The 13,341-nt window shown below is 34.2% G+C and overlaps 1 protein-coding gene across 9 annotated transcripts in view; it reads left to right on the top strand.

Moving 5' to 3' along the window:
* Positions 1-13,341, top strand: part of LOC123319434 — a 48,712-nt gene that overhangs the window by 17,820 nt on the left and 17,551 nt on the right. For 5 of the 9 annotated variants that reach the window (XM_044906407.1, XM_044906405.1, XM_044906403.1 and 2 more), the window contains 28 exons: positions 88-126; positions 204-248; positions 610-648; positions 707-748; positions 798-836; positions 917-949; positions 1,998-2,036; positions 2,110-2,136; positions 2,237-2,293; positions 2,669-2,710; positions 2,888-2,929; positions 2,990-3,031; positions 3,118-3,171; positions 3,233-3,259; positions 4,018-4,050; positions 4,150-4,179; positions 5,206-5,244; positions 5,831-5,872; positions 6,036-6,065; positions 6,994-7,026; positions 7,083-7,112; positions 7,403-7,474; positions 7,638-7,667; positions 8,207-8,266; positions 8,376-8,423; positions 8,480-8,533; positions 8,719-8,766; positions 8,823-8,876. In XM_044906407.1, the coding sequence (XP_044762342.1) occupies positions 88-126; positions 204-248; positions 610-648; positions 707-748; positions 798-836; positions 917-949; positions 1,998-2,036; positions 2,110-2,136; positions 2,237-2,293; positions 2,669-2,710; positions 2,888-2,929; positions 2,990-3,031; positions 3,118-3,171; positions 3,233-3,259; positions 4,018-4,050; positions 4,150-4,179; positions 5,206-5,244; positions 5,831-5,872; positions 6,036-6,065; positions 6,994-7,026; positions 7,083-7,112; positions 7,403-7,474; positions 7,638-7,667; positions 8,207-8,266; positions 8,376-8,423; positions 8,480-8,533; positions 8,719-8,766; positions 8,823-8,876 (1,170 nt within the window). The remainder of the gene's footprint in view (positions 1-87; positions 127-203; positions 249-609; positions 649-706; positions 749-797; positions 837-916; positions 950-1,997; positions 2,037-2,109; positions 2,137-2,236; positions 2,294-2,668; positions 2,711-2,887; positions 2,930-2,989; positions 3,032-3,117; positions 3,172-3,232; positions 3,260-4,017; positions 4,051-4,149; positions 4,180-5,205; positions 5,245-5,830; positions 5,873-6,035; positions 6,066-6,993; positions 7,027-7,082; positions 7,113-7,402; positions 7,475-7,637; positions 7,668-8,206; positions 8,267-8,375; positions 8,424-8,479; positions 8,534-8,718; positions 8,767-8,822; positions 8,877-13,341) is intronic. The other 4 variants (XM_044906404.1, XM_044906406.1, XM_044906409.1 and 1 more) reach the window with 4 other exon arrangements.

Raw genomic sequence — 13,341 nt, 5'->3', positions numbered from 1 at the left:
GGAGTTGAAATTATTTGTATTAAAACGGGTATTGAAGATGAAAATGGGTTCAGAATGATGCTTTTCAAGTCGATATTATCATTACAGATGAGTTTCATTCAGGCTGGAAGTACCACTGTAAGATGTGTGAGTTAGATGAGATTTACCCCACTTGAAGATTCTTGGGAAATTGAACAAATAATAATTTCCACGATTTTTTTCAGGGTCCACAACAGCAAAATCAAGCAACAAGCTCTGCAGCAAGTAGTGTGAGTTTTGTTTTCACGTTTCCCTATTTTATCATTTTTCAAAGCCACCCAGGAATAGATAGGTATAGAAATCTGATTAACGCGAAGATTCAAGAAAGCTCATTATACTGTGAATTTCCTTTGAACTTACAGTTAAATTCGGTATTACTAAATACAACTGTATCTATTCCATATTTCAGTAAACCCCATTTTGTTTGTAAATACTGATGTTTACTATCTACAATTCACTATATATTTTGTCTTATTTTGCGAACACAATAACTCAAAAACATTTTTGCCCAATAAATCAATAAGGACATCATTGAAGTAATGAAGATTTTGATGTGGAAGTTCATCCAATCCATATTACATATAATTTCAGGTTCATCACCTCTCAGATGAAAACACGCCTCCAACAACGGTGAGTGGTAAAATTTTCATTTGTTCAAAAATTAAGGAAAAATCCGTATTTTTTTCAGGATCAACGAGTACCAACTCTAGTATCGAGCCGATCTGCGAATGTGAGTTTTGGTGTTCTTTTATTCTCCCGCTACATGTATTTTTTTACAGGCACCTACCCCACTACAGACTCATGTTAATACCGAAAATGTAGGTACCAGAATTATTTTTTAACTCATTCATATTGTCCTAAATAGATACTAAGCATTAAACAACCTGAACAATTTCAGATACCACAACCTAGCACTTCTGGAAGTACACAGGTAAGCAGTTCAATCTAATCATTATTTTTCCATGCGCCCTTTGATTTAATTTATAACAGAAAATTGAATTGCTTGGTTGGCATTATATTGCATATGAATATAAATTTACAATAAATCATAATGAATGAAAAACTATATACGCGTTTTTTTTTGAGTTTGAATAAAAATATAAACTTATCATGGTGTATTGATTTAAAAAAAAAATGAACAAAAAACAAATTTTCAATAGAATCGATAAATAATCTCATAGTTATAATAAAACAGAAATTTAAGAAAACACTACTTAAATGACTCGTAAAACTATTTTAATAATCGATTATTGGGGTCAAAAGAAAAACTTTTTTCCTTTACCATTTTTCCCAAATCGGCTCGGTTTGAAAGATGCAGGCTGTTGAAAAAACATAAAAAATTATTTTTCGTTCTATCTCACAAACGGTTTTATCGAATAAAATGAATTTCGGAATACAGTTTTTAATTTATGTGATTAATCTTTTTCGAACCCAAGATATCATCCACGTCTTCCATATTTCTCATTATGACATTACGTACCATAAAAATACCTAAAATTCAAAGAAACCAACTCTTGAAACTAAGTTGGACGCTATCTTATGAATATCTGAACGTTTAATAATATACAATGTGCCGTTTTCGAGCAATTTGATATCCAAAAATAAAAAATATCTCTGACATTTAGAAAATTTGTGACTTCGGCTGAATGCAACTCCGGTTAAAAGATCCACAGATGTGTAGTGTCACATATTTAGCTGGTTATTCCGAAGGTTTGTTTTTCCAGGGATGGCTCAGCTCATTATTATAATGGCTATATTTCTTTATCAGGACCGAATTGGACAAAATGGTATAAGAAAAAGTGTTTCTTTTGACCTTGAGAATTTACTGTTAAAATATTTGTACGAGTCTCTATATTTCATATGGCAAAGCTCCATTGGCTCGCCTTGTTTGTATTAGATAATAATTAGCGTTCAATCACAGCCTCCTAATCTTTAGATTGTTCTGATTCAAACCATCCTAAAATCTGATTTATTTGCAGCCTTTCATCATACCCCCAGCTCTTCAACAAGCTGAAGATGTAGGTACAATTAAACCAATTTCCTCTTCATCTAATTGGAACTTGTTTATATAAGTAAGATTGGTCGTTTCAGCATCCTCTACCACGGAGCCATATACCTGTAAGTAATCCTTAACAATCAATTTATAATAAAAAAAATTTTTTTCACAATCTGAGAGGTTTTAATGTAAGTTTAATTTCAATGTTTGTATTATTATCAGATACTCCAGGGGCCTCAACTACCTCGACTACCGCTCGATAGTCTCAGTTCAATAATTGTGAGTACTCTCAGTTATCATTTATTCAATTTTAATATTAATTATTGGAATAATTAATCCCATTCATTATTCATATGGAGTAAGTATGCTGAAAATTGTTAAAAAGGTATAATCATCATTTCATAGTGTCAATGTTTGGAAATAGAGAAAAATGTACCTTCCTACTAATTAGAATAAATTATGAAATCGTCATTTCATTCCATGACAAGAACTGTTAGGTACATATATGTAAGCGTCTGAAAGACCCTCCATTTACCATAAAATAAAAAGAGGTTTTCCATCATGAGAAACCTGTTGAAGAATTCAGACATAACTATCTATTTATGTTTACGTTTATGAGCTACGATATACAAAATAATAATTGATTCATTGTAGGACCCACAGCTACTTCAGCGCCTTGCAGCTAATCGAGTTAGAGTAAGTAAAACGATTAAACTAAAAGGGATTGAAATTAAATTGGAATTATCTGAAATAATAATATATTCATCAGGTTTTTTTCGTCGAACTTACTGAAGACAAGATGTTTTGATATCTTGTCCCTTATATTTGTATGTATCGAAAAGCATGTTTAAAAATTTTGATCTTCTTCTCTAGGTACAGATTGTTCCCCGACCTCAACCACCTAACCAAGGAATGGTAACTTTGTTCAATCGATCATGATTTTATTGATAAGTAACTTTCCTCTTATTTTCGCAGAATTTAGAGGCATATGTTAGGGCCCGAACGCCACGTGTTTTTGTGAGTAATGAAAGGAAAATAAAATTATATTTTGTGCACCCATTTCTTCTATTTCTATGTTGTTAATTTGCTTTTATCCATTTTAGTCGACTCCTATTCAGCAGAGACACCCTATCACAGCTTCCATACTGAGTAGTCCGGTAAGTTCAGGTATCTTCAAAATATATGACCGCACAGGTGTCAATTTTTTTTTCATTTCAGACCAGATCTTCTAAGGTCCATCCAAAGGTGAGTTTTGAAATCAAATATTGGGTGTTGTGTTATTTCCCTCCCTCAAATTGCCATAACTGTTTCATTTACGACTGAAAGCTGATGATATTGTGAAAATAACATTCAATTTTTGCATCCCAACATCTAGAAAATAAATCTTTTTCTACAAGCGTGCGCGTTCAACCTTTTTCCCGCACGCATTCCAAGTTGCAAAGACTCACTTTCCCAAAACGTGCGGGAAAAACGCCTGCTATTTCTTTCCCGCACGCATTTGCGTGCGGGAATGGGTTAGCAGGGGTTTTTCCCGCACGCAAATCTTATAGAATAAATTAAATTCAATCATGTTTCTATGCACAGAACGTCAACGATGAGAAACCCATAGTAATGACATGCAGAATTACGTCTGTCATTATATATGAATTAATCAAATGAGATATGATCTGTTTCGTGAAATGGATATATTTATATATTTCAAGCGCTTGTAGAAAAAAATATTGTTCCTAACTCTTGCGTAAAGTGTCTTGCCCGCACTCAACTGCTTACCCGAACTCTGCTTCGCATCGTTCGGGCAACGGCAGTTTCGTGCGGGCAAGTATCACTTTCCGCACTTGATAGGAAAATAACTATTTTCATCCATTCATTCATTAAAATCAAACCTGGACGTAAGCTGGAACTCAGAAATTATTTTTTCTTTCCTTGACCTATTTGAATTCTGAATATTTTTTTGTAAGCTCCAATATTTTTCTCGAATTTCAATAGTATTTTTAATATTTCAGTATAAGAATCGATTAGGAATATGCAGTGCAGGGGTAAGTCTGAAAACTGAAAAATACACCATTTGATTCACTAACGTTTGTCAATTAGTGCCCTTATATTTCATATGGATTGATCTAGTCTTCTTTTTACAGGACAGCCCAGCAGCTTTTACCATTCCGAAGGTAAGTTATTTTTCAAATAGAATAAACTGCTTGACTGGTGACTGGTCTCTTTGTTGTCAAAATGGGTGTTTTATGGTCGGAAATATTAGTAATCGAAATTAGTAGAACTATGTTGCAGGACCAATGGGATAACAAAGAAAAGAAAACAAAATTTTATAGAGATAAATTGATTCAATCAGTGGAGGTTTTCGTTTTTTTTTGTTTCTCTTATTTTTTTTCTGCTTTTGTGTCTGAAACGAATGGCTATAAAGCTTCTCTTCAATTGAATCATTTTTGTTCAATGTGAAATTGTTTGTTTGCTAGATTGAGCAGAACAGATCGTTGCATATTTCTGAATTTTACTCACAATATGAGTGAATATTGGAACATTCTTTTTCTCGATTTGTTGACGAAAGATTCGTAGATGATAATGGAGAAAATTATTATTGTTTTGTGTAGAAAATCTGTTCCCATGAGGCTCTTAGATCAACTCTCAGAAATTGTATTTTGCAAAATTCTATACACGATGTTCCTGTATAGTTTTTTCAATTTTTCAAGTTTTTCTCTAATAGCATCTACACTCTGCAAGATTCTCAACTGAAATTGGCGTAAATATAATAATTAATCGTTTACACCTTGTGATATGCCGAAATGAAGCTTTGCTGTTATACTTAACTTTATGATAGCTAGTAGTTTTGTCGTATCTGCTACTGATTCTCTCGAAATCCTCAGAAAAATCCAAATTGTCATAAAAAATTCATTTAGTAAGATGTGGTGAATGAAGATTAACTCTCAATTGTAATATCTATGCCAAATTCCAGTTGAATATGTTGTGAAGTGTAGATACCCTGAGAAACAAACCTCAACACCCTGTAAATCAGAAACGAAACGTTTGCGATCCCATGTTTATGAGACTTTTTCTCTAAAAATTATTGAGGGAACCTCCCCTCTTTGTTTGTACCTCCAATTTAGGAACACCCTGTATATCAAGCTGGCATTTTTTTGCAGTCGGCCATTTTAACTAATAGTCAATTGAACTTTTTTCAGCCACGAAGAACGAACCCACCAAGATTTTGTAAGTCCAAGGTAAGAATTAAGAATAAAGACTTTCATAGTGTGGTTTTTCTTTTGAAATGATGAGTCGGTACGTGATTTCTGGCTTTTGATGACAGTAATTTCTATTTGATATATTTGAAAATTTTTCAATCGGCATTGTCTGATTATTTGAGGAAGACACTAACATCATGAATCGTTTATTAGCATCGTTGCCAGACTGTAGAAATGATCAACATACCTTCCTCGTAATTAGGTGGAATTTTGAAGTTTTTTCAAAAAAATACTCGTCATATGTTGATAAGGTGTGTTCTTCTGTTTTAAATTCGCTACTGAATATTTCGTGGATATGTAAATTCTGAAATATTTCCAATGAACAACATTATATTTGAATATGTTTCCTGTTATGGCTCTGTAAAAATATTTTGTGATTGCTTTGTTATATATTTTGTGATCCATTATCAGAATTGATAATTCGTGTTCTTCAATAATTAATTTCAACCCGCATCATATTAAAATCAACTCGAAGAACTAGGTAATATTTTTTCTTCAGCAATATATCTATATGCGTTCAAGTGAACTTAAATTATGAAATATTTCTCAATTATTTTTATTCAAGGCTCGGCAGGGTGGTCCATCCCAGGCGTATTTAAATTTAGAGGTAAGTTCCGTACAGATGATAATTTTTATAACCGCATTTTATTTAGTGAATGTAGAAGATGTGTGAAACGTAAAAAAATAATAAACTTGAATGAAATTGTATAGAAGAATATTACTGTATTTTTTGTGAATGAATTTTTTCTGAATAATTTTTCTTATTTCAGGCCAAACGCAGATTAGGAAACTTTTCGTATGTAAGTTTATACAGATAATAATAATGAACACCGCATTGAATTTTTTCAACAACAGAGAGTTATAACAAACGTAAACAATAATAAAGTATTACACTCGACTGAGGTCGAAGAGCAGGCACTATTGAGAAATTGTAGCATTTCATTTCAACAAAATTGGATTGAATAACATGATGGGCTATTATGACTGAATGGCAGTGTAATACTGCTTGAGTACTACGGAAGCTCTGAGACCTACCCCTACGGCAGCAATGGAGTATCTGCTAGGTCTACCTCTTGTACACCCCTCCATTGCGGAGGTGGCTATGAAGATAGTCTACGAAAGGAGACAATGGCGTGACAGATGACTGTTTAGGGAGTACAAGAGAGCTCCCAAGAAGCTGGATGATTCTATTGTACCCTACAGAGTAATTTTCCAGATAGAGATCAGGCTTCTCGTGTCTGATGGTTCCAGTTAGTTGACTGATGACTCTCTGATGACCACCAGCACTGGTGTGGAGATTATGGAAGTTCGTTTCAGCCTAGGAGAGTACTCAGTGCAGAATGAACTGTATGCTGTTCTTATCTACACGCTGGAGAATATTCGTGAAGCAAACTCCAGAAAGAACATCTACATATGCTGATGTGACATTGAAGAACCCCGAAGTTCCATTCTGGGGAAAATATTAACTCATTTTCATTAGGAGAATTCATGAAAGCTCTGGTAATGCTATGAAGTAATACTGCTCATCTAAACAGAAAATTTTACTTTCAAAGAGAGACAGTCCTTCAAGCCTGAGGTCCAGAAACTCCTGGCCCTTGAGATAAAACCGCATTTAAAGAAAATAAGACTAGTTGCTCATTTTGATGCTACTGCAAGAGCACCAATGAAATTGTTTAAGATAATCTGTTCACTCGATTACGAGAGTCTTATGATAATTTTTTTTTCCAGGAGGCTTCAGGAATCAGAGTTCGATATGTACAAGTAAGAAAAATTATTTCACGTCCAGGTGCTCATTTTAAACTAATTCTTTTATTTAGCCGACAGATGGAGATAATGCTGTGACAACAGTAAGTTTAATAATCTCTTATGAAAATTGAATGTAAGCAATTTTGAAAGACAATCACTCCAAGATTTCATTATATTAACTAAGTGTTTCTATATACGGGGGTGCTTTCAAAAGCTTCAGTTAATAGTAGGAAATAAAAAAGTAATGGTAGTGGTAGTAGTATTACTATAGCACATTTTCTCTTTGATAATGCTCAAGTTAATCTTTGGATTTGACTCGACGTCCTTTATAATGATGCATACACTAATTTTATGTATTGATAGATATAACGATTCACTTATTTTCTTGCAGATGAATACGTCACAACCGTCTTCTTCAAGGAAAAGGAAAAATGAAGATCCTAGTACAGGAGGAACTAAATCGGTGAGTATCTACTCAAAATAAAGTTATAGAGGAACATCAAACAAAGTATTATAGTAAAACCTTCAATTGTTTTGAAGCTAGTTTACGATTTCATTAATCGATTCTGACAATTTCCGTATAAGTAAAATAAAAAAATTTTGTACACCAAATTTTTTTATTTCAGAAACAGCCAACCCCACAAGCATCCCCAAGGGTAAGTTCCTAAATCTGAATTAATATTTTTATTTTGTCATATGTTGCATGTGGTTGAATTTTTAGTGAAACTTCTTGCATCACGGTTTGAACAAACAGAGAATACTTTGTTCAATTCTGAAAATTTTTAGGAGAAAATCGAAAATGTTTTTTCGATGTGAGATTTTCTTATATTTTCTTTGATTTGTCCCATAAAGTGTCGAAAGTTGGAAGATGTGAATTATTCATTTTTTCTCACTGGAATATTATATAATTCAACTTTTTTTGTAATTTTCGATAAAAATCAATTGACTTCCTTTTAGATTCATAGTAAATACGCGTATTTTAAAACGAATATTTTCGTTTGTTCTATACACAAAAATAAATTTGTTCAAATTTAAAAGTTTGAGGTTGCCGAGAAAAACCTGAAATAATATAGGTACCTATAACGATTGATATTTTCTCCAAAATATGAGGATTATCCGAAATGAAATATACTTACTTTTGTTATTTTCTCTACTTCGTTTTTCTTCTCCTTCTTTTATACTTAATTTTTTATAGAGAACGGCAACATCCACTGCAACCCTACAGCAATGCCCACCACCACAACCAACAGCAGGGGTAGGTAACTAAATGAGACTTATTAATTGGGAAAGCTATATTTATAATAAACATAATTTCCGAATAATACTTATTATTTTTTAAGTCCAATAATGATCCGAAATTTCAGAGTTCGCAAAGTAGAGAGACGAGAAGTTCAGAGCAGAGAAATTTTCCGGTAAGATTTGAAAAGACATAAATTCATTGCGAGTAATTTAATTCTTACAATTTCAGCAACAGCAAGAAGATATTCCAAAGGACGATGATGAAGAGGAAATGCAACAGGGGGTAAGTCTGATTTTAACCGGAAATCCCAATTACATCAGACGAAGATAACAGAAGATATCACATCAGATTGAAATTTGCAATTTTGAAAAAGGCCATTTCCAAGATGAAAATCTGAAAGAAGTAGATAGGCTTTCGAAATTGCTCGCAATAATAGATTCAAGTCCAATAATGATCTGAAATTTCAGAGTTCGCAAAGTCGAGAGAAGAGAAGTCCAGAGCAGAGAAATCTTCCGGTAAGATTTGAAAAGACATAAATTCATTGCGAGTAATTTAATTCTCGCAATTTCAGCAACAGCAAGAAGGTATTCCACAGGTCAATGAAGAAGAGGAAATGCAACAAAGGGTAAGTATGATTATAACCGGAAATTCCAATTCGATCTGACGAACATAACACAGATTGAAAATTGCAATTTTTGAGAAATGCCATTTCCGAGACGAAAATCTAAACGAAGCGAGATAGGATTTCAGAATTGCTCGCAATAGATTCAGCGTGTTCGAAAACCTATATTTTCATACCAAAATTTCAAATATCTGGCCTAGTTTAGGAGAAAATTAATTTTTTTGTGTTTCCACTTTTCATTTTCGAGTTGACTTCAGAGAGCCCTCTGGAGTGCAATTCTCTATTGAATCATAAACTGTTTGGTTTTCTAGAATCTTCGGAACCAATTCTATGCACTATATATCCTGAGACAGTAATAGAACCTCCTGATTTTCAGACAGAGTAGCAAATAGGTCATTTTTAGGGGGTCTAACCCCTTGCTCATTTTTGACCCAAAAAATCAAGATTTTCGAAATCGAGTTTTTGTACTTGGATGGAAGCCTTGGCAATGCTGATTATAAAACCGGAAATCCCAATTAGATCAGACGAATATAAGAGGAGATATCGCAGATTGAAAATTGCAATTTTTGAAAAATTCCATTTCCGAGACGAAAATCTGAACGAAGCGAGATAAGCTTTCGGAATTGCTCGCAATAGATTCAGCGTGTTCGAAAACCTATATTTTCATACCAAAATTTCAAATATCTGGCCTAGTTTAGGAGGAAATTATTTTTTTTTTCCACTTTTCATTTTCGAGTTGACTTCAAAGAGCCATCTGGAGTGCAATTCTGTATTGAATCATCAACTCTTTGATTTTCTAGAATCTTCGGAACAAATTCTATGCTCTCCATATCCTAAAACAGTAATAGAACCTCATGATTTTCAGACAGAGTAGCAAATAGGTCATTTTTAGGGGGTCTAACCCCTTGCTCATTTTTGACCCAAAAATCAAGATTTTCGAAATCGAGTTTTTGTGCTTGGATGGAAGCCTTGGCAATGCTGATTATAAAACCGGAAATCCCAATTGGATCAGACGAATATAACAGGAGATATCGCAGATTGAAAATTGCAATTTTTGAAAAATTCCATTTCCGAGACGAAAATCTGAACGAAGCGTGATAGGCTTTCGGAATTGCTTGCAATAGATTCAGCGTGTTCGAAAACCTATATTTTCATACCAAAATTTCAAATATCTGGCCTAGTTCAGGAGAAAATTAATTTTTTTGTTTTTCCACTTTTCATTTTCGAGTTGACTTCAGAGAGCCCTCTGGAGTGCAATTCTCTATTGAATCATCAACTGTTTGGTTTTCTAGAATCTTCGGAACAAATTCCATGCACTCCATATCCTAAGACAGTAATAGAACCTCCTGATTTTCAGACAGAGTAGCAAATAGGTCATTTTTAGGGGGTCTAACCCCTTGCTCATTTTTGACCCAAAAAATATCAAGATTTTCGAAATCGAGTTTTTGTGCTTGGATGGAAGCCTTGGCAATGCTGATTATAAAACCGGAAATCCCAATTGGATCAGAGGAATATAACAGGAGATATCGCAGATTGAAAATTGCAATTTTTGAAAAATTCCATTTCCGAGACGAAAATCTAAACGAAGCGAGATAAGCTTTCGGAATTGCTCGCAATAGATTCAGCGTGTTCGAAAACCTATATTTTCATACCAAAATTTCAAATATCTGGCCTAGTTTAGGAGGAAATTAATTTTTTTGTTTTTCCACTTTTCATTTTCGAGTTGACTTCAAAGAGCCCTCTAAGAGTGCAATTCTGTATTGAATCATCAACTGTTTGGTTTTCTAGAATCTTCGGAATAAATTCTATGCACTGGATATCCTGAGACAGTAAAAGAACCTCCTGATTTTCAGACAGAGTAGCAAATAGGTCATTTTTAGGGGGTCTAACCCCTTGCTCATTTTTGACCCAAAAAATCAAGATTTTCGAAATCGAGTTTTTGTGCTTGGATCTAAGCCTTGGCAATGCTGATTATAAAACCGGAAATCCCAATTGGATCAGAGGAATATAACAGGAGATATCGCAGATTGAAAATTGCCATTTTTGAAAAATTCCATTTCCGAGACGAAAATCTGAACGAAGCGTGATAGGCTTTCGGAATTGCTTGCAATAGATTCAGCGTGTTCGAAAACCTATATTTTCATACCAAAATTTCAAATATCTGGCCTAGTTTAGGAGAAAATTAATTTTTTTGTTTTTCCACTTTTCATTTTCGAGTTGACTTCAAAGAGCCCTCTGGAGTGCAATTCTGTATTGAATCATCAACTCTTTGATTTTCTAGAATCTCTGGAACAAATTCTATGCACTCCATATCCTTAGAGAGTAATAGAACATCCTGATTTTCAGACAGAGTAGCAAATTGGTCATTTTTGGGGGGTCTAACCCCTTGCTCATTTTTAACCCCAAAAATCAAGATTTTCGAAATCGAGTTTTTGTGCTTGGGTAGAAGCCTTGGCAATGCTGATTATAAAACTGGAAATCCCAATTGGATCAGACGAATATAACAGGAGATATCGCAGATTGAAAATTGCCATTTTTGAAAAATTCCATTTCCGAGACGAAAATCTGAACGAAGCGTGATAGGCTTTCGGAATTGCTTGCAATAGATTCAGCGTGTTCGAAAACCTATATTTTCATACCAAAATTTCAAATATCTGGCCTAGTTCAGGAGAAAATTAATTTTTTTTTTTTCCACTTTTCATTTTCGAGTTGACTTCAGAGAGCCCTCTGGAGTGCAATTCTCCATTGAATCATCAACTGTTTGGTTTTCTAGAATCTTCGGAACAAATTCTATGCACTCCATATCCTAAGACAGTAATAGAACCTCCTGATTTTCAGACAGAGTAGCAAATAGGTCATTTTTGGGGGGTCTAACCCCTTGCTCATTTTTGACCCAAAAAATCCAGATTTTCGAAATCGACTTTTTGTGCTTGGGTGGAAGCCTTGGCAATGCTCATTATAAAACCGGAAATCCCAATTGGATCAGACGAATATAACAGGAGATATCGCAGTTTGAAAATTGCAATTTTTGAAAAATTCCATTTCCGAGACGAAAATCTAAACGAAGCGAGATAAGCTTTCGGAATTGCTCGCAATAGATTCAGCGTATTCGAAAACCTATATTTTCATACCAAAATTTCAAATATCTGGCCAAGTTTAGGACAAAATTAATTTTTTTCTTTTTCCACTTTTCATTTTCGAGTTGACTTCAGAGAGCCCTCTGGAGTGCAATTCTCTATTGAATCGTCAACTGTTTGGTTTTCTAGAATCTTCGGAACAAATTCTATGCACTTCATATCCTAAGACAGTAATAGAACCTCCTGATTTTCAGACAGAGTAGCAAATAGGTCATTTTTAGGGGGTCTAACCCCTTGCTCATTTTTGACCCAAAAAATCAAGATTTTCGAAATCAAGTTTTTGTGCTTGGATGGAAGCCTTGGCAATGCTGATTATAAAACCGGAAATCCTAATTGGATCAGACGAATATAACAGGAGATATCGCAGATTGAAAATTGCAATTTTTGAAAAATTCCATTTCCGAGACGAAAATCTAAACGAAGCGAGATAAGCTTTCGGAATTGCTCGCAATAGATTCAGCGTGTTCGAAAACCTATATTTTCATACCAAAATTTCAAATATCTGGCCTAGTTTAGGAGAAAATTAATTTTTTTTGTTTTTCCACTTTTCATTTTCGAGTTGACTTCAAAGAGCCCTCTGGAGTGCAATTCCCTATTGAATCATCAACTGTTTGGTTTTATAGAATCTTCGGAATAAGTTCTATGCACTCCATATCCTGAGACAGTAATAGAACCTCCTGATTTTCAGACAGAGTAGCAAATAGGTCATTTTTAGGGGGTCAAACCCCTTGCTCATTTTTGACCCAAAAAATCAAGATTTTCGAAATCGAGTTTTTGTGCTTGGATGGAAGCCTTGGCAATGCTGATTATAAAACCGGAAATCCCAATTGGATCAGACGAATATAACAGGAGATATCGCAGATTGAAAATTTCAATTTTTGAAAAATCCATTTCCGAGACGAAAATCTAAACGAAGCGGGATAGGCTTTCGGAATTGCTTGCAATAGATTCAGCGTGTTCGAAAACCTATATATTCATACCAAAATTTCAAATATCTGGCCTAGTTTAGGAGAAAATTAATTTTTTTGTTTTTCCACTTTTCATTTTCGAGTTGACTTCAGAGAGCCCTCTGGAGTGCAATTCTCTATTGAATCATCAACTGTTTGGTTTTCTAGAATCTTCGGAACAAATTCTATGCACTCCATATCCTAAGACAGTAATAGAACCTCCTGATTTTCAGACAGAGTAGCAAATAGGTCATTTTTAGGGGGTCTAACCCCTTGCTCATTTTTGACCCAAAAAATCAAGATTTTCGAAATCGAGTTTTTGTGCTTGGATGGAAGCCTTGGCAATGCCTATTGTAAAACCGGAAATCCCAATTGGATCAGACG

Source organism: Coccinella septempunctata, chromosome 8 (genome assembly GCF_907165205.1).
Source record: "Coccinella septempunctata chromosome 8, icCocSept1.1, whole genome shotgun sequence".
NCBI lineage: Eukaryota > Metazoa > Arthropoda > Insecta > Coleoptera > Coccinellidae > Coccinella > Coccinella septempunctata.
The sequence above is the reverse complement of the archived record's forward strand: the minus strand, read 5'-3'. Positions and strand labels throughout refer to the sequence as shown.